Source organism: Scomber japonicus, chromosome 10 (genome assembly GCF_027409825.1).
Source record: "Scomber japonicus isolate fScoJap1 chromosome 10, fScoJap1.pri, whole genome shotgun sequence".
NCBI classification, from domain to species: domain Eukaryota; kingdom Metazoa; phylum Chordata; class Actinopteri; order Scombriformes; family Scombridae; genus Scomber; species Scomber japonicus.
In genome coordinates, this window is record NC_070587.1 from 35833140 (window position 1) to 35854525 (window position 21386).

At 46.9% G+C, this 21386-nt stretch overlaps 1 protein-coding gene across 1 annotated transcript; it reads right to left on the minus strand.

The window, feature by feature from the left end:
* Positions 1-25: 25 nt before the first annotated feature.
* Positions 26-17967, minus strand: LOC128366989 (immunoglobulin superfamily DCC subclass member 3-like). The gene is given in 18 exon segments (XM_053327746.1): positions 26-358; positions 509-552; positions 954-1079; positions 1633-1797; positions 2057-2120; positions 2956-3055; positions 3145-3268; positions 4561-4665; positions 5538-5726; positions 6290-6454; positions 6657-6907; positions 7802-7967; positions 14154-14312; positions 14988-15018; positions 15020-15126; positions 16332-16462; positions 16713-16857; positions 17640-17967. Coding segments are annotated over 18 exon segments (2733 nt in total).
* Between the last annotated feature and the right edge of the window lie 3419 nt (positions 17968-21386).

The window sequence follows — 21386 nt, forward strand, 5'->3', positions numbered from 1 at the left end:
TGCTTTCATCTAACGGACAGTTCGGTTATAAGACTTCAGACATCGGTTTAAACATGGCCGACAATCTGCCGCACAGGAAGCAGCTGCCTCCGCCAAAATAAAACAACAAACATTTCATCAGAGGACGTCCCGCTCGGAGACGTCCAGAGTGTCCAAACTTTCCTGCTTCACCTGCTTGTCTCTCAGGTGTCAGCTGACCCTGAACTCCTCGTCCTCTCTCCTCGGGTGGAGGCGAGACGTCTGCAGACGGGGGAGGAGGCGTCTCCATGACAACCAGCAGAGATGCTTTCAAACATCTCTGCAACGCTGCAACTTCTCCAGTGATGCTCAGGACCCAAACTGTCCAACAGGGTGAGGACTGTGGTCCACATTTTAGACCTTTAAAGATGCGTAGCAGGTTTTTGGACCTTAGAAACAGGATCTTTTTTGCTGTGGAGAAACTGGATCAGGTTTCTGGACTGTCTAAGTTAAGGACTATAGTGAGTAATGAAGCTCAAAGCTATCACACCTGACACAGGTAGATGAGGTAGTTATTGGGTTGTAGCAGCTCGTCTGTAGGAAGAGCACAACTGGTAAACACGTGGAGGCAGAACCAGATTTAGGACAGACTGGACTGCTACAGATGAGACCAGGATCAGGGTTATAAACTCAACTAGAAACTAATAATTTGGGTAAGGGCCCTGAAAGGTCTGCAGGAGGTTTCTAAAAACTGTGGCTAATGGAAACTAATCTGTAGAAGCTGGTCATTTAGGAAGTTGTTGGACAAAGTTTTCAAGACCCTGAAATTGCAGATCTGGATCAGGCTTTTGGATCCTTAAAAAGCTACCTTACTTGAGCTGGGACTAAAGGGGGGTCTGGGGAAGGTTTATAGACTGTTGAAGTTAAGGTATGTGGTCAGCCGCAGGTAAACTCTGCAGTAGGTTACTTGTTGGGTCAGGACTACAGCGCCTTACTCGCAGCCTGTCGGGAAGGTTTAAGGTTCACAAGGTTTTTAGACCCTGGATGCTCAGATCTGGAGCAGGTTTTTGCATCTTTTGGGACTGAAGGTGTCTGGGTCCTGGGAGCAGGACTGGACGAAGCTGTTGGAGTCAGACAAGAAGTGTCGGTCAGGTAAGCGCACAAACTCAGAGATAGCTGAGAGACTTCGGTGTCCCTCTGTCAGCTTCTCTTTTAGGACAACGATGGAGCGATCCAGGAGGAGGAGGAGGGGGGTCAGAAGCAACATTCAGAGTCCAGGTTTAGGGTTTCTTGGTGACAGTCAGGCACAGGACAACGGCATTGGTACAAAAAATAGGAAAAATGGCGACGTGGCCCCAGAAGAGCCTTTTGGTTTTGAGGTAGGTTAGCTTGGCCAGCAGCAGGAGGCTAACACAGCCCGAGGTAGCTCTTTGGAGGTAAAGAGTTTGGTGGAGGAGTCAGAAGGGGGGAGGAGGAGGTTTTGGGGGGGGGGGGGGGGTAACCAGCCGTCAGCTTCCTCTCCATCCCGATCGGAGGCGAACTCGGTGAGACAGACAAACACTCAGTTAAAAGGCTAAAGCGGAGCAGAGGAGCGCCTACGTCCTCTACTGAAACCACCTGACCAGAGCTTCGTAAATCCCTTTGGCTCTGGGTCTCATGAGGCCGACATGTGACCTCTGAGGACCCGGTCTCTGGTCAGGCTGGCGGAAGGCCTCGGTGTCTCAGGAAACTCGGCATCAACGGTGACAAACTCAAAATGACTCAAACTGAAGGAAAAAGGTTTTGGTTTAAACAGGAAGCATCCTCGACGCCATGGCGACGCCACGGTGACGCCAGCATCTAATACCACACGGGAACGAGGTCGAATCAGAAGAATTCAGCTTTGGTTTGAGTCTGTGTTCCTCTGTGGTGTCAGACGCTGGCTGGATGTTCCTCACTCACTCATCTTAATAATCACGTTCACACCTAAAGGCTGCGGCTGTAAGGCTGTCAGGAGGAGAGGAGGAGACCGGCTGGAGGAGGAGGGGGAGGAGGAGGAGGAGGAGGGAGGAGGAGGAGGGATATAGAGGTATGTGTTTGTTTTATCCGGTGCTTGTGCCAGCCTGTACGGGTGGAGTCGCTTCAACCATGATCATCACTGGAGGAGAGGCGGAGTCACATCTCTGTGGCGGAGCAGAGAGAAGAAAAGACTGTTAGAAGAAAGAGTTCGTCATTCATTTTATGATGTCTGTTGCTAAGGCGGTTGTTAAGGTGTTTCCAGGTGTTGTTGTCCACTCTCGTATTTTAGCCTTAAGATTTACAGAAAGGCTGACGGATAGTTTGAAGAGTTTGTGTGTACCTGTGTGTGTGTACCTGTGTGTACCTGTGTGTACCTGTGTGTACCTGTATGTGTGTACCTGTGTGTACCTGTGTGTACCTGTGTGTGACCTGTGTGTGTACCTGTGTGTGTACATGTGTGTGACCTGTGTGTCTCTCAGCTGGTCCGAACTGTGTGTGACCTGTGTGTGTGTGACCTGTGTGTGCGTCTGTGTGTGTGTGTGTGTACCTGTGTGTACCTGTGTGTACCTGTGTGTGTGACCTGTGTGTGTACCTGTGTGCGACCTGTGTGTCTCTCAGCTGGTCCGAACTGTGTGTGACCTGTGTGTGTGTGACCTGTGTGTGCGTCTGTGTGTGTGTGTGTGTACCTGTGTGTACCTGTGTGTACCTGTGTGTGTGACCTGTGTGTGTACCTGTGTGTGACCTGTGTGTCTCTCAGCTGGTCCGAACTGTGTGTGACCTGTGTGTGTAACTGTGTGTGTGTACCTGTGTGTGTACCTGTGTGTGTACCTGTGTGTGACCTGTGTGTGACCTGTGTGTGACCTGTGTGTGACCTGTGTGTGTGTACCTGTGTGTGTGTGTGTGTGTGTGTGTGTGTACCTGTGTGTGTGTGTGTGTATGTGTGTGTGTGTGTGTGTGTGTGTGTGTGTGTGTGTGTGTGTGTGTGTGTGTGTGTGTTACCTGGCTCAGCTCGATGCTCTCAGGTGTGTGGATCTTGGGGCCTCTGACAGCGTCCAGAGTGGCGGGAGTCTCCCAGCTCATCGTCTTCCTGCACAACAAACTGAACACAGAGCAGAGTGAGGATGATGAAGATGATGAAGATGAAGATGATGATGATGATGATGATGATGGTGATGGTGGTGGTCTCACTTTCGTCTGAATCCCAGCAGGATGAAGAGCAGGCAGCAGAGGATGCAGGCGAGGCCGCTGTGGATGCCGACCAGCATGGTGGACACGGAACCGTCCTTCTGCTCACAGTTACAGTTCGGACCAGCTGAGAGACACACAGGTACACACACACACAGTTACACACAGGTACACACACAGGTACACACAGGTACACACACAGGTACACACACACAGGTACACACACACAGTTACACACACAGGTACACACACACAGTTACACACAGGTACACACACACACAGTTACACACAGGTACACACACAGGTACACACACAGGTACACACACACACAGTTACACACAGGTACGCACAGGTACACACACAGTTACATACACAGGTACACACACACAGTTACACACACACAGTTACACACAGGTACACACACACACAGTTACACACAGGTACACACACAGGTACACACACAGGTACACACACAGGTACACACACACACAGTTACACACAGGTACACACACACAGTTACATACACAGGTACACACACACAGTTACACACAGGTACACACACACACAGTTACACACAGGTACACACACAGGTACACACACACACAGTTACACACAGGTACACACAGGTACACACACAGTTACATACACAGGTACACACACACAGTTACACACAGGTACACACACAGGTCACACACAGGTACACACACACAGTTACACACAGGTACACACACAGGTACATACACAGGTACACACACACAGTTACACACAGGTACACACACAGGTACATACACAGGTACACACACACAGTTACACACAGGTACACACACAGGTACATACACAGGTACACACACACACAGGTACATACACAGGTACACACACACAGGTACATACACAGGTACACACACACAGTTACACACAGGTACACACACAGTTACACACAGGTACACACACAGGTACACACACAGGTACACACACAGGTACACACACAGTTACACACACAGGTACACACACACAGGTACACACACACAGTTACACACAGGTACACACACAGTTACATACACAGGTACACACACACAGTTACATACAGGTACACACACAGTTACATACACAGGTACACACACACAGTTACACACAGGTACACACACAGGTCACACACAGGTACACACACACAGGTACACACACACAGTTACACACAGGTACACACACAGGTCACACACAGGTACACACACACAGTTACATACAGGTACACACAGGTACATACACAGGTACACACACACAGTTACACACAGGTACACACACAGGTGCATACACAGGTACACACACACAGTTACACACAGGTACACACAGGTCACACACACAGGTACACACTCAGGTCACACACAGGTCACATGACCATCAGAGGTCAGAGGTCAGGTGTACCTGCTGCAGGGTTTTCCTCTGACAGAGACACCAGGCGACGGTTAGACGGACCGTCACCGTTCCCGTTAAACGCCACCAACTGGATCTCATAGACCGCTGCTGGTTCTGTAGAGACATGAAGGTCCAGTACTTTACTGTAGTACAGTTAGAGGTACTAGTACTTTACTGTAGTACAGTTAGAGGTACTTGTACTTTACTGTAGTACAGTTAGAGGTACTAGTACTTTACTGTAGTACAGTTAGAGGTACTAGTACTTTACTGTAGTACACTTAGAGGTACTAGTACTTTACTGTAGTACACTTAGAGGTACTAGTACTTTACTGTAGTACACTTAGAGGTACTAGTACTTTACTGTAGTACACTTAGAGGTACTAGTACTTTACTGTAGTACAGTTAGAGGTACTAGTACTTTACTGTAGTACAGCTAGAGGTACTAGTACTTTACTGTAGTACAGCTAGAGGTACTAGTACTTTACTGTAGTACACTTAGAGGTACTAGTACTTTACTGTAGTACTGCATACTACATCACTATAATACTGCAGTACTTTTACTGTAATACTGCATACTACATCACTATAATACTGCAGTACTTTTACTGTAATACTGCATACTACATCACTCATAATACTGCAGTACTTTTACTGTAATACTGCATACTACATCACTATAATACTGCAGTACTTTTACTGTAATACTGCATACTACATCACTATAATACTGCAGTACTTTTACTGTAATACTGCATACTACATCACTATAATACTGCAGTACTTTTACTGTAATACTGCATACTACATCACTATAATACTGCAGTACTTTTACTGTAATACTGCATACTACATCACTATAATACTGCAGTACTTTTACTGTAATACTACATACTACATCACTATAGTACTGCAGTACTTTTACTGTAGTACTACATACTATATCACTATAATACTGCAGTACTTGTACTTCTCTCTGTAGTACTGACCCAGGTCTGAGATGGTGTGGGTGTTGATGTGTCCTGGGAAGGTCTCCTGCCCCTGGACATCTGGGTTGGAAACCCCGCGGTATTCCAGTCTGAAGCCCTCCACCTTCCCCGGCTTACTGGGCAGCTCCCAGTACACCTGCATGGCCGTCTGGTTCAACACTTTGGTGAAGAAACTGGGAGAACTGGGAACTGTGGGACAGACAGACAGACAGGTGATAATCCTCTAATATATTCTCCTTCCTCCCTCCCTTCCTTCCTTCCTACCTTCCTCCCTCCCTTCCTCCCTTTCTTCCTCCGTCCCTTCCTTCCTTCCCTCCCTCCCTTCCTTTCTTCCTACCTTCCTTCTTTCTTCATTCCTTCCTTCCTTCTTCCCTCCTTTCCTTCCTTCCTTCCTCCCTCCTTCCTTCCTTTCTTCCTCCCTCCCTCCCTCCCTCCCTTCCTTCCTTCCCTCCTTTCCTTTTTTCCTTCCTTCCTTCCAATGTGATTATGGTTACACCACTTAGATATTTTTGCCATAATCCTCTAATATATTCTCCTTCCTCCCTTCCTTTGTTCCTTCCTTCCTTCCTTCCTTCCTCCCTCCCTCCCTTCCTTCCTCCCTCCCTTCCTTCCTTCCTTCCTTCCTCCCTCCCTTCTTTCCTTCCCTCCTTCCTTCCTTTACATTTCCCCCTGTGTGAGACGTACCCCCCCCAGCGTACATTTCCCTGTGTGTGTGTGTGTGTGTGTGTGTGTGTGTGTATGAGGAGACGTACCCCCCCCCAGCGTCGTCGTGGTGATGGTGTTGGACTGCTGACTTCCTCCCAGAGCAGAGTAAGCCTTCAGGTAGATGCTGTAGGTGGTCGCTGCCTCCAGGTTGGCGAACTCGTGTTTGAAGGTTGTTTTACTGACGGCTTCCTGAAGCTCTGCACTGTCCGGCTCTGAGGACACACAGAGGTCAGAGGTCAGGGGTCAGAGGTCATCATCATCATCACCATCACCATCACCACCACCACCACCATCATCATCATCATCATCACCACCACCACCACCATCATCATCATCATCATCCTCACCATCATCATCATCATCATCACCATCATCACCACCATCATCACCATCATCATCATCACCGTCTCATACCTCCCAGTCTCCGGATGTGCAGGACGTATCCGATGATGCTCTGGCTGACGGTCTCTGGCGGCTGTTCCCAGGTCAGCTGGAGTCCGTTGGGGCCGAGGGTCTCAGCTCGGAGGCCTCTGGGGGCTTCGGGTAGTTCGGGTCCCTGGCTGATGGCCAGGCGAGCGCTGGCCTGGTTGGTGCCGGCGCTGTTCTCTGCGATGCACTGATAGATCGCCTCGTCATCGGGAGTGATGCGGGTGATGGAGAGAGTCCTGGTGGGGGAGGAGGCGGGGGGGTTATATTTATTTTAAACTTCACCTGCTTATGAATCTAATAATATAATAATATAGAGAAGAGAAGACAGGAAGGAAGATCGGAAGATCGGAAGGAAGGAAGGAAGGAAGGAAGGAAGGAAGGAAGGAAGGAAGGATGGAAGGAAGGAAGGAAGAAAGGAAAAAGGAAGGAAGGAAGGACAGAAGGAAGAAAGGGAGGAAGGACAGATGGAAGGATGGAAGGAAGGAAGGAAGAAAGGAAAAAGGAAGGAAGGAAGAAAGAAAGGAAGAAAGAAAGGGAGGAAGGACAGATGGAAGAAAGGGAGGAAGGACAGATGGAAGGATGGAAGGAAGGAAGAAAGGAAAAAGGAAGGAAGGAAGAAAGAAAGGAAGGAAGGACAGATAGAAGGAAGAAAGGGAGGAAGGACAGAGGGATGGAAGGAAGGAAGAAGGGAAAAAGGAAGGAAGGAAGAAAGAAAGGAAGGAAGGACAGATAGAAGGAAGAAAGGGAGGAAGGACAGATGGATGGAAGGAAGGAAGAAGGGAAAAAGGAAGGAAGGAAGAAAGGAAGGAAGGAAGGACAGATAGAAGGAAGAAAGGGAGGAAGGACAGATGGATGGAAGGAAGGAAGGAAGGAAAGAAGGACAGAAAGAAGAAAGGGAGGAAGGACAGATGGAAGGAAGGAAGGAAAGATGGAAGGAGGAGAACAGAAGACAAGAAGGAAGATCGGAAGGAAGGAAGGAAAGAAGGAAGGAGGAGAAGAGAAGACAGGAAGGAAGATCAGAAGGAAGGAAGGAAGGAAGGAAGGAAGGAAGGAAAAGAAGGAGAAGGAAGAAAAAACAGGAAGGAAAGATGGAAGGAGGAGAAGAGAAGACTCAGATCAGATGTCCGTACGTGTTCCCGTTGCTCAGTTTGACGTTTCCCGTGGCAACCAGCAGCTTCCCGTTCTTCAGCCAGATGAGATGTGGCTCCGGAGCTCCAGATGCGGTGCAGCTGAACACAGCGCTGCCCCCTGCTGGCCGGGACAGGGACTGCGGCCACTGCACGAACTCTGGAGGAGCTGCAGGGAGGACAGGACACACAGGTACATAGAAATATTAATATATATAGGGAGGGAGGAAGGAAAGAAAAGAGGGAGGGAGGAAGGAAGGAAGGAAAGGAGGGAGGTAGGAAGGAAGGAAGGAAAGGAGGGAGGAAGGAAGGAAGGGAGGAAGAAGAAAGGAAAGGAGGGAGGGAGGGCCACTGCACAAACTCTGGAGGAGCTGCAGGGGGACAGGACACACAGGTACATATAAATATAAATATATATAGGGAGGGAGGGAGGAAGGAAGGAAGGAAAGGAGGAAGGGAGGAAGGAAGGGAGGAAGAAGGAAGGAAAGGAGGGAGGGAGGGAGGGAGGGAGGGAGGAAGGAAGAAGGAAGGAAAGGAGGGAGGGAGGAAGGAAGGGAGGAAGAAGGAAGGAAAGGAGGGAGGGAGGGAGGGAGGGAGGGAGGAAGGAAGGAAGGAAGGAAGGAAAGAAAGAACGAACAGTCAAAACAGTTTATTTATAAAGAGTTAATTAATTATTAATGTAGTAATAAACTAATATAAGGACACTTCCAGTGTTTATTATACTTAGGACAGAGGAAAGAAGGAATGGGGGAAGGTAGGAGAGGAGGAAGGGAGGAAGAAGGAGGGAGGGAGGGAGCAAGGACAGACAGGGAAGGAAGGAGGGAGGGAGCAAGGACAGACAGGGAAGGAAGGAAGGAAGGTGCATTATAAAGAGTATAAACTAGTTATTATATAACTACTATATACTACTATACTATAATTACTATATTAATACATTACAGTTATGAAGTCTTTAAGAGGTAAAAGTGAAGTAAGGGAGGAAGGAAAGGAGGAATAAAGAAGGAAAGGAGGAAGAGGAAGGAAAGGAGGGAGGGTTAAGAGGTAAAACTGAAGTAATCCAGCTGTCAGATAAATGTGTAATATATAAAATACTGCAGCTGTAGTACTGCCTGATGACCAGCAGGTGGAAGCAGAGAGTTTAGTGTTTCTCATTTCTGTCTTTTCCTTCCTTCCTCCCTCCCTCCCTCCTTCCTTCCTTCTCTCCTTCCTTCCTTCCTGCAGCTGTAGTACTGCGTGATGACCAGCAGGTGGCAGCAGAGAGTTTAGTGTTTCTCACTGAGGAGACACTAAAGAGAAGTTTGAACACATTTTACTAAGACTTCTTTCCTGTCTTCTTTTTCCCTCCCTCCCTTCCTTCCATCTTCCCTTCCTTCCTTCCTTCCTTCCTTCCTTCCTTCATGTCTTCTTTCTTTTCCTTCCTTCCTTCCTTCATGTCTTCTTTCTTTTCCTTCCTTCCTTCCTTCCTTCCTCCCTCCCTCCCTCCTTCCTTCCTTCTCTCCTTACTTCCTTCCTCTTTTCCTCCTTACTCTTTTCCTTCCTTGACCTGAGCACAACAGGAGGGTTAAGAGGTAAAAGTGAAGTAATCCAGCTGTCAGATATATAAAATACTTGATCCTGTTGTGTTCAAGTCAAGGAAGGAAGGGAGGAAGAAGGAAGGAAAGGAGGGAGGGAGGGAGGGAGGGAAGGAAAGCAGGAAGGAAGGGAGTAAAGGAAAGAAGGCAGGGAGGAAGGAAGGAAGGAGAGAGAGAGAGAGAGAGGAAGGAACGACAGAAGGAAGAAAGGGAGGAAAGGAAAGAAGGAAGGGAGGAAGGAGGGACGGAGGAAAGAAGGTAGGAGGGAGGGAGGACTAAGAAGTAAGAGGGAGGACTAAGAAGTTTTACTAAGACCCCCCCTCCCTCCCATCACAGACAGATGCTGTCTCGCCTCCGGCCCTCCTGTCTCCTTGGTAACGGAGAGAGACCGTGGTACACATGTGTCTCTGTTACCCTAAATAACCTCCTGACCCCCCCCCCCTGCACGCTCAGAGGAGAAAGGATGGGAGGGGGCAGAGGTCAGGGGTTGGGGGGGGCAGGGTGCTTGAATAGGAGCCTTTACTCAATAGATGGGGGGTTGAGGAGGGGGGGGGGCATTACCATAGAAATGGTAGTTGATTTGTAGAGAAACAGAAACAGAAGAGACGATCCAGTCGAGTCAAGTTCAAGAGCAAAGCACACAGAATATAACATCACATGTCATTTATAAAAGTTTATATATTAATATCTGTATTTATTCTTTTATGAACTTATTAACACTTCAGACTCAACTTGACTTTATTTAATCAGTAATATTTTATTTATCATTAATAATGAGTCTAGAAAGAGTTAGCTGAGGAGAGCATATCATTAGTCTAAAAACTGTTATCATTTAAAAACAACCTGAGTTGAGCCAAAGTGCTGTACAGTTATTAAAATACAATATAATCACACACAATATAATAATACATAAAAACAATAAAGGTATAGTAAGAGCTCAGTTTAAAAACTAAAATTAGAATAAAAACAAATAAAAAGTAAAATAAATAAAAAGTAGGAAGCCAAGGATTCTGGCTGGGACTGAACGCCAAGGAGAACAGACTAAAGGTTTTTAGTAGTGTTTTAAAATGCTCTACAGACTGGTAGTCTGGTAGGTAGGTAGGCTGGTCCACAGTCCGGGCCGAGGCTCTGAGAGTCCGGGCCGAGGTAGTCCTTTCCTCCCTTCCCTCCTTCTTTCCTCCCTCCCTCCTCCCTCCCTTCCATCCTTCTTTCCTCCCTCCCTCCTCCCTCCCTTCCCTCCTTCTTTCCTCCCTCCCTTCCATCCTTCTTTCCTCCCTCCCTCCTTCCTCCCTTCCATCCTTCTTTCCTCCCTCCCTCCTTCCTCCCTTCCATCCTTCTTTCCTCCCTCCCTCCTCCCTCCCTTCCATCCTTCTTTCCTCCCTCCCTCCTCCCTCCCTTCCCTCCTTCTTTCCTCCCTCCCTCCTTCCTCCCTTCCATCCTTCTTTCCTCCCTTCCATCCTTCTTTCCTCCCTCCCTTCCATCTTTCTTTCCTCCCTCCCTCCTCCCTCCCTTCCCTCCTTCTTTCCTCCCTCCCTCCTTCCTCCCTTCCATCCTTCTTTCCTCCCTTCCATCCTTCTTTCCTCCCTCCCTCCTCCCTCCCTTCCATCCTTCTTTCCTCCCTCCCTCCTTCCTCCCTTCCATCCTTCTTTCCTCCCTTCCATCCTTCTTTCCTCCCTTCCATCCAGATTATTAAGGATTATAAAAGAGTTATAAGAGGAAACTGATAGAAATATGAATTAATATGAAAATCTGTTCATATTTCTTTTAGTTTGTGTCGGCTTCGTGTTTCAAGTTCATCATCATCATCGCCATCATCGCCATCATCGCCATCGTCACGGCGATGACAGAAGGAGCTTCAGACTGAATCAAGTCCTCATTGTGAAGTGGGACTCTTCACATGCTAATCCAGATTCTAATGAAGCGCTCTCAGTGTGGGAAACACACACACACACACACACACACACACACACACACACACACACAAAGAGCCTGTGTGTGTGTGTGTGTGTGTGTGACCTCTGACCTGTGTGTGTCTGAGCAGCAGCTGGAGACAAACAAACCATATAATCCACACGTATCTCATTATTATAATAAACTTGATTTTGTTAACGTCCCTGAGTGTTGATAAATATTCTTGACATTTACAAACATGTTTATAAATGTTTGTAAATGTTCCTGAGTGTTTATAAATGTCCCTGAGTGTTTATAAATGTTTGTAAATGTTCCTGAGTGTTTATAAATGTTCCTGAGTGTTTATAAATGTTTGTAAATGTTCCTGAGTGTTTAGAAATGTTTGTAAATGTTCCTGAGTGTTTATAAATGTCCCTGAGTGTTTATAAATGTTTGTAAATGTTCCTGAGTGTTTATAAATGTTCCTGAGTGTTTATAAATGTTTGTAAATGTTCCTGAGTGTTTAGAAATGTTTGTAAATGTTCCTGAGTGTTTATAAATGTCCCTGAGTGTTTATAAATGTTTGTAAATGTTCCTGAGTGTTTATAAATGTTCCTGAGTGTTTATAAATGTTTGTAAATGTTCCTGAGTGTTTAGAAATGTTTGTAAATGTTCCTGAATGTTTATAAATGTTCCTGAGTGTTTATAAATGTTTGTAAATGTTCCTGAGTGTTTATAAATGTTCCTGAGTGTTTATAAATGTTTGTAAATGTTCCTGAGTGTTTATAAATGTTCCTGAGTGTTTATAAATGTTTGTAAATGTTCCTGAGTGTTTATAAATGTTTGTAAATGTCCCTGAGTGTTTATAAATGTCCCTGAGTGTTTATAAATGTTTGTAAATGTTCCTGAGTGTTTATAAATGTTCCTGAGTGTTTATAAATGTTTGTAAATGTTCCTGAGTGTTTATAAATGTTCCTGAGTGTTTATAAATGTTTGTAAATGTTCCTGAGTGTTTAGAAATGTTTGTAAATGTTCCTGAGTGTTTATAAATGTTCCTGAGTGTTTATAAATGTTTGTAAATGTTCCTGAGTGTTTATAAATGTTTGTAAATGTTCCTGAGTGTTTATAAATGTCCCTGAGTGTTTGTAAATGTTCCTGAGTGTTTGTAAATGTTCCTGAATGTTTAGAAATGTCCCTGAGTGTTTGTAAATGTTCCTGAGTGTTTATAAATGTTTGTAAATGTTCCTGAGTGTTTATAAATGTTTGTAAATGTTCCTGAGTGTTTATAAATGTTCCTGAGTGTTTGTAAATGTTCCTGAATGTTTAGAAATGTCCCTGAGTGTTTGTAAATGTTCCTGAGTGTTTGTAAATGTTCCTGAGTGTTTATAAATGTTTGTAAATGTTCCTGAGTGTTTGTAAATGTTCCTGAGTGTTTATAAATGTTTGTAAATGTTCCTGAGTGTTTATAAATGTCCCTGAGTGTTTGTAAATGTTCCTGAGTGTTTGTAAATGTTCCTGAGTGTTTATAAATGTTCCTGAATGTTTGTAAATGTCCCTGAGTATTTATAAATGTCCCTGAGTGTTTGTAAATGTTCCTGAGTGTTTGTAAATGTTCCTGAGTGTTTATAAATGTTTGTAAATGTTCCTGAATGTTTGTAAATGTCCCTGAGTGTTTGTAAATGTCCCTGAGTGTTTGTAAATGTTCCTGAGTGTTTGTAAATGTTCCTGAGTGTTTATAAATGTTTGTAAATGTTCCTGAGTGTTTATAAATGTCCCTGAGTGTTTATAAATGTTTGTAAATGTTCCTGAGTGTTTATAAATGTTCCTGAGTGTTTATAAATGTTTGTAAATGTCCCTAAATGTTTGTAAATGTTCCTGAGTGTTTATAAATGTTCCTAAATATTAAATATGGGTCAATCTTAACCTGTAATAGTGATATTATCATATCAGCTGGTTTCAGTGTGTCTCTCTCTGAGTCTTTGTCCTCTCTGCCCCCCCCCCCCCCCCCCCCCATAGACTCAGGGGTCAGGGGTCAGAGGTTGGGGGGTGGGGGGTGAAGAATCAGACGGCAGTAAATGACATCGACACACAAACAGACGACAAGTTCAAGAACACCAACACTCGAGTTCAAGTTCAGACTGTTCACATTTCAGAGAAGTGAAATCTGAACATCTGCTCAAGGAAGGAAGAGAGGAAGAAGGAAGGATGGAAGGAAGGAAGGAAGGATGGAAGGGAGAAAGAAGGAAGGAAAGGAGGGAGGGAGGAAAGAAGGATGGAAGGGAGGAAGAAGGAAGGAAAGGAGGGAGGGAGGAAAGAAGGATGGAAGGGAGGAAATAAATCTGTTTCCATTTTAATATGTGGTGATAATAATTTAACCCTCCTGTCGTCCTCCCGGGTCAAATTGACCCCATCTCTCTTTTGACTGTTCCTTCTTTCCTTCCTTCCTTCTTTCCTTTCCTTTCCTCCCTTCCTCTCACCTTCCTTTCTTCCTTCCTTCTTTCCTTCCTTCTTTCCTTTCCTTCCTTCCTTCCATCCTTCTTTCCTCCCTCCCTCCTTTCCTTCCTTCTTCCTCCCTTCCATCCTTCTTCCTCCCTTCCATCCTTCCTCCTTCTTCCTCCCTTGCATCCTTCCTCCCTCTCCCCTTCCTTCCTTCTTCCTCCCTTCCTTCCTTCCTTCCTTCCTTCCTTTCCTTCCTTCTTCCTCCCCTCCTTCCTTCCTCCTTTCCTTCGTTCTTCATCCCTTCCTTCTTTCTTCTTCCCTTCCTTTCCTTTCCTTTCCTTTCCTCTCCTCCCTTCCTCTCTCTTTCCTTCCTTTCCTCCCTTCCTTCCTTACTTCCCCCCATCCTTCCTTCCATCTTTCCTTCCTTCCTTGACTCGATGACAACCCTTCCTCACCTTGTACGACGAGCCGTCCTAGCGCCGTGCGTCTGGATCTACTTCCTGGTCGGTTGGCAGAACAAACGTAGACTCCTGAATGTTGCAGCGTGGCGTCGGAGATCATCAGGTTCCCCGTTCCCAAAACCTGGATCCCCTCCACACCGATGGACCGCCCGTCTGTCACAGCGACATCATCACCATCATCATCATCATCACCATCATCATCATCATCACCATCATCATCACCATCATCATCGTCACCATCATCATCACCATCATCATCATCATCATCATCATCATCGTCACCATCATCATCACCATCATCATCGTCATCATCATCACCACCATCATCATCATCACCATCACCATCATCATCATCACCATCATCATCATCACCATCATCATCATCATCCAGGATCCAAGGGAGGGAGGAAGGAGGGAAGGAAGGAAGGAAGAAAGGGAGGAGAGAAAGGAAGGAAGAAAGGGAGGAAGGGAGGAGAGAAAGGAAGGAAGGAAGGAAGGAAGGAAGGAAGAAAGAAAGGGAGGAGAGAAAGGAAGGAAGGAAGGAAGGAAGGGAGGAGAGAAAGGAAGGAAGGAAGAAAGAAAGGAAGGAAGGAAGGAAGGAAGGAAGGGAGGAAGGGAGGAGAGAAAGAAAGGAAGGAAGGAAGGAAGGAAGGAAGGAAGGAAGGAAGGAAAGAAGGGAGGAAGGAAGGAAAGAAGGGAGGAGAGAAAGAAAGGAAGGAAGGAAAGAAGGAAGGAAGGAAGGAAAGAAGGGAGGAAGGAAGGAAAGAAGGGAGGACTGATCATCATCACTGATCAGTAACCAATAAGAGGATGTTTGAGGGTGGTTACCAAGGCGACTCCAGGACACGATGGGGCGGGGGGTTCCCTGTGGCGATGCACTCCAAGATGGCGGTCTGGTGCACGTTGATGGTGAGGTTCTGAGGACCGGACAGGATGACGGGCTCCTTGTAGATCCTGGACCCTGCAACTGGACCAGCAGAGACCAAAACATCAGAACCAGAACCCAAAACCAGAACCCTCTGGGTCTTTCCTGCCCTCAGTCTAGGTCTCCCTTCCTTCCTTCCTACCTTCCTACCTTCCTACCTCCCTCCCTTCCTTCCTTCCCTCCTTTCCTTCCTTCCTTCCTTCCCTCCCTTTCTTCCTACCTTCCTTCCCTCCCTCACTTCCTTCCTTCCTTTCTTCCTACCTTCCTCCCTCCCTTCCTTTCTTCCTTCCCTCCCTCCCTTCCTTCCTTCCTTTCTTCCTACCTTCCTCCATCCCTTCCTTTCTTCCTCCCTCCCTCGCTTCCTTCCTTCCTTTCTTCCTCCCTCCCTCCCTTCCTTCCTTCCTTTCTTCCTACCTTCCTCCCTCCCTTCCTTCCTTCCTTTCTTCCTACCTTCCTCCCTCCCTCCTTCCCTTCCTTCCTTCCTTCCCTCCTTTTCTTCCTTCCTTCCTTCCTTCCTTCCTGTGTCCGTGTCTTTCCTGCCAACCTGTATCTATAGCAACCATAGCACAACCTGTATCTATAGCGACCATAGAACAACCTGTATCTATGGCAACCACAACACAACCTGTATCTATAGCGACCACAACACAACCTGTATCTATAGCAACCACAACACAACCTGTATCTATAGCAACCACAACACAACCTGTATCTATAGCGACCATAGAACAACCTGTATCTATGGCAACCATAACACAACCTGTATCTATAGCAACCATATAGAACAACCTGTCTGTATCTATAGCAACCATAGCACAACCTGTATCTATAGCAACCATAGAACAACCTGTATCTATAGCAACCATAGAACAAACTGTATCTATAGCAACCATAGCACAACCTGTATCTATAGCAACCGTAGAACAACCTGTATCTATAGCAACCATAACACAACCTGTATCTATAGCAACCATATAGAACAACCTGTATCTATAGCAACCATAGCACAACCTGTATCTATAGCAACCATAGAACAACCTGTATCTATAGCAACCATAGAACAACCTGTATCTATAGCAACCGTAGCACAACCTGTATCTATAGCAACCGTAGCACAACCTGTATCTATAGCAACCATAACACAACATGTATCTATAGCAACCATAACACAACCTGTAACTATAGCAACCATGACACAACCTGTATCTATAGCAACCATGACACAACCTGTATCTATAGCAACCTACCGGTGACGGACAGCTGAGCCTCGTGGCTGTAGCGGGTGTTGGCGATGTTGGCGGCGACGCAGCGGTACAAGCCGCTGTCGGCTCGCTGGACGCCGGTGATCTGCAGGATGCCGTTGGGGAGCAGAGTGTACCTGAACGCAACACACATACACACACACACATACACACACACACACACACACACACACACACACACACACACACACACACACACATTCACACATAGGAAACATTAAATACGTATATGGTGACCTTTCACAATAAAGTTACAGGTCATTATCATGTGTGTGTGTATGTCTGTATGTGTGTATGTGTATGTGTGTGTGTATGTATGTGTGTGTGTGTGTGTGTGTGTGTGTGTGTGTGTGTGTGTGTGTGTACCGGGGGTCCTCGGTGCTCAGCGGACCGCGGTTCCTCTGCCAGGTGATGTTGGCTTCTGGGATCCCGTTTACCTGACAGGTGAGTCTGGCCACGCCCCCTACGTCCACCGCCACGGACTCAGGGTGAGACAGGAACTTAGGGAGGGCTGCGGGGAGGGGGGGGGTTAGGGTCAGAGTGGGTGGATAGAAGGAAGGGAGGAAGGAAGGAAGGATGGAGGAAGGAAAGGAAGGAAGGACGGAGGAAAGAAGGAAGGAGGGAAGGTAGGGGTGAGGAAAGAAAGAGAGAAGGAGGGAGGGAGGAAGGGAAGAAAGAAGGAAGGAAGGAAGAAGAAAGGGGGATGGAGGAAGGAAAGAAGGAAGGGAGGAGAGAAGGAGGGAGGGAGGAAGGAAGGACAGAGGAAGGAAAGAAGGAAGGGAGGAGAGAAGGAGGGAGGGAGGAAGAACAGATGGAAGGAAGGAAAGGAAGGAAGGAAGGACGGAGGAAGGAAAGAAGGAGGGAGGAGAGAAGGAGGGAGAGAGGAAGAACAGATGGAAGGAAGGAAAGGAAGAAGAAAGGGGGATGGAGGAAGGAAAGAAGGGAGGGAGGGAGGGAAGGAGGAAGAACAGATGGAAGGAAGGAAGGATGGAGGAAGGAAAGACGGAAGGGAGGAGAGAAGGAGGGAGGGAGGAAGGACAGATGGAAGGAAGGAAAGGAAGGAAGGACGGAGGAAATAAAGAACGAGGGAGGGAGAAAGGAAAAGAGGAAGGGAAGAAAGAAGGCAGGGAGGAAGGAAAAGAAGGAAGGAAGGAAGGAAAGGAAGGAAGGAAGGAAAGAAGGAAGGAAGGAAGGGTTAATCTCACTGACTGATATCGGTGTGGCTCTAAAATAAGAACATGTGGTTCCTCTGAAGGACCAATCAGCTGTTAGTGTGTGTGTCATGTGACTCACAGGCCAGCTGGACTCGGGCCTTGCGGCTGATGAGCATCCCGTAGCGGTTCTGAGCGGCGCAGTCGTACTCGCCCGCGTCCGTCTCGTTGCTCTCTCGCCTCTTAGAGAAGTTCTTAATGAGCAGCGTCCCGTTAGAGAGCACCGTCGCCCTGACGCCGGTCGCCACGGGAACGCCGTTCCTTCGCCAGGTGATGGAGATAGGCCCCTCCCCCTCCACCTGACAGTCCAGCATCAGGGGGCGGTCCCTCGCCGCGATGACGTCACTGGGCTCCTTCAGGAAGGCCAGCTCCGAGGCGCCACGCACGCCTGACAGGTGAGACAGGAACATCAGCTCAGGGCTTCAAAATAAAGGAACTCTTCAAAATAAAGGAACTATTCAAAATACAGGAACTATTCAAAATAAAAGAACTCTTCAAAATAAGAGACAAACTCTTCAAATAAAGGAACAAGCTCTTCAAAATAAAGGAACTCTTCAAAATAAAGGGACAAACTCTTCAAAATAAAGGGACAAGCTCTTCAAAATAAGAGACAAACTCTTCAAAATAAAGGAGCAAACTCTTCAAAATAAAGGGACAAGCTCTTCAAAATAAGAGACAAACTCTTCAAAATAAAGGAGCAAACTCTTCAAAATAAAGGAGCAAACTCTTTAAAATAGAAAAACTCTTCAAAATAAAAGAACTCTTCAAAATAAAGGAACAAGCTCTTCAAAATAAAAGACATGTCACGCGGTGCAGCAGCTGCACAATCATGAAAATGTGAAATACTCACAAAGAGTCTGAGGATGATGATGATGATGATGATGAAGATGATGATGAAGGTGATGATGGTGGTGGTGATGATGATGATGGTGATGATGATGGTGATGATGATGATGATGATGATGGTGATGATGATGGTGATGATGGTGAAGATGATGATGATGGTGATGATGGTGATGATGGTGATGATTATGATGAAGATGATGATGATGATGAAGATGATGATGAAGATGAAGCTGTTGATGATCAATAACATTCATCAGTGTGACCTAGTGACTCCAAACCATTGTATGAACACTCTATTTTATATGATTTCTTCCTTCCATCCTTCCTTCCTTCCTTCCTTCTTTCCCCCGTCCTTCCTTCCTTTCCTTCCTTCCTTCCTTCCTTTCCTTCCTCCCTGCCTTCTTTCTTCCCTTCCTCTTTTCCTTTCTCCCTCCCTCATTCCTCATTTCCTCCGTCCTTCCTTCCTTCTGTCTTTCCTCCCTCCCTCCTTCTGCTCCTCCCTTCCTTCTTTCCTTCCTCCGTCCTTCCCTCCTTCTCTCCTCCCTTCCTTCTTTCCTTCCTCCGTCCTTCCTTCCTTTCTTTCCTTCCTTCCATCTGTCCTTCCTCCTTCCTTCCTTCCTTCCTTCCTTTCCTTCCTTCCATCTGTTCTTCCTCCCTCCCTCCTTCTTTCCTCCCGTCCTTCTTTCCTTCCTCCATCCCCCTTTCTTCTTCCTTCCTTCCTTCTTTCTTCCCTTCCTCCCTCCCTCCTTCTCTCTTTCTTTCCTCCCCCCTACCTTCCCTCCTCCCTTCCTTTCAATGAGTGTCCTCATCGAATATTAACATATTTAAAGAGACAGGAAGTAGATATCGCCTTTATTCAAGAAAGCCACCTCACCTCACCGACACGGAACAGGGACTGGGTGGGTAATGTTTTCTACTCCTCCTATTCCTCAAAAGCATTTAGGAGAGAAGGAAGGAAGGAAGGAAGGAAGGAAAGGAGGAAGGAGGGAGGAAGGAGGAAAGGAAGAAAGGAGGAAGGAAGGAAGGAAAGGAGTAAGAACGAAAAGAGGAAGGAACAAAAAGAAGAAGGAATGAAGGAAAGAAATGAGTAGGGAGGGAGGAAAGAAGGAAGGAAGGAAAGGAGGAAGGAGGGAAGGAAGTGAAAGAAGGAAGGAAGGAAGGAAGATAGGACAGAGGGAGAAAGGAAAAGAGGAAGGGAGGAAAGAAGGATAGAGGAAATGAGGAAGGAAGGAAGGAAGGAACGAACTTCTTTCCTCCTTCCTCCCCTTCCTTCTTTCCTCCCTTCCTTCTTCCTCCCGCTTCCCTTCCTTCTTCCTCCCCTTCCTTCTTCCTCCCCTTCCCTTCCTTCCTTCTTCCCCCTTCCCTTCCTTCCTTCCTCCCCCTTCCTTCTTCCTCCCTTCTTCTTCCTTTCCTTCCTTCTTCCCTCCCTTCCTTCTTCCTCCCCTTCCTTTCCTTCCTCCCCCTTCCCTTCCTTCTTCCTCCCCTTCCCTTCCTTCCTCCCCCTTCCCTTCCTTCTTCCTCCCCTTCCCTTCCTTCCTCCCCCTTCCCTTCCTTCTTCCTCCCCTTCCCTTCCTTCCTTCCTCCCCCTTCCTTCTTCCTCCCTTCTTCTTCCTTTCCTTCCTTCTTCCCTCCCTTCCTTCTTCCTCCCCTTCCTTTCCTTCCTCCCCCTTCCCTTCCTTCTTCCTCCCTTCCTCCCCTTCTTGATGCTATCCAAGAAAGCAAAGAGGATCTCACAAAACATATTAAAGAGGTGTCTTCCTGCTCTTTAACAAACACCTCAACTTTAAATTCAATTCAGTAGAAAAGGAGAACAACGGTAGATACCGTAACTATGACGACCCGGTGCTTTTAACCATCTGATTATGAAGCTGGCTACTAAAGAGGAAGAACACCTTAATATTCCTCCTCTTCCTCCTCTTCCTCTTCCTCCTCCTCCTCTTCCTCTTGTGTCTCGTTTCGCTTTTCAACTTGAACTTGGACGAGGTGACTTTCCCAGGCCCCCCCCCCACCCCCACACTCTGCCCCCCAGCTGGTCTTTAGATATGACGGACGGCAGCAGGACACATAGTGACGTCTGGACCCCCCCCCCCCCCCCCCAGCCCCCCAGCCCCCCCCCCCCTTTAGTATGAAAGACAACAATAATGACAACAAAAGTCTGAAGCAGACACAACAGCCCCCCCCCCCCACCCTACCCCCCCCCCCCCCCCCCCCTCTCTGAGCCCTGCAGCTGCCTGGCTCATTTACATTTTTCTAAACATCCAAACTTCTGTCATGAAGCCGTTTTCATCTCTTTATGGTTCAGACTCCCTCCCTCCTTCTCTCCTCCCTTCCTTCTCTCCTCCCTTCCTTCTCTCCTCCCTTCCTTCTTTCCTTCCTCCTTCCTTCCTTCCTTCGTTTCCTTCCTTCCTCCCTCCTTCTCTCCTCCCTTCCTTCTTTCCTTCCTCCTTCCTTCCTTCCTTCGTTTCCTTCCTTCCTCCCTCCTTCTCTCCTCCCTTCCTTCTTTCATAAACCCAAATAGATTGAGTGTCCACCACTGATCTCCCAATGTTCCCAGTGCTCCCAGCGTTCCCAATGTTCCTAATGTTCCTAATGTTTCCAATGTTCCCAATGTTCCCAATGTTCCCAATGTTCCCAGTGTTCCCAGTGTTCCCAGTGCTCCCAGCGTTCCCAATGTTCCTAATGTTCCCAATGTTTCCAATGTTCCCAATGTTCCCAATGTTCCTAATGTTCCCAATGTTCCCAATGTTCCTAATGTTCCTAATGTTCCCAGTGTTCCCAATGTTCCCAATGTTCCCAGTGTTCCTAATGTTCCCAGTGTTCCTAGTGTTCCCAATGTTCCCAGTGTTCCCAGTGTTCCTAATGTTCCCAGCGTTCCCAATGTTCCCAGTGTTCCCAATGTTCCCAATGTTCCTAATGTTCCTAATGTTCCCAGTGTTCCCAATGTTCCCAGTGTTCCTAATGTTCCCAGTGTTCCCAATGTTCC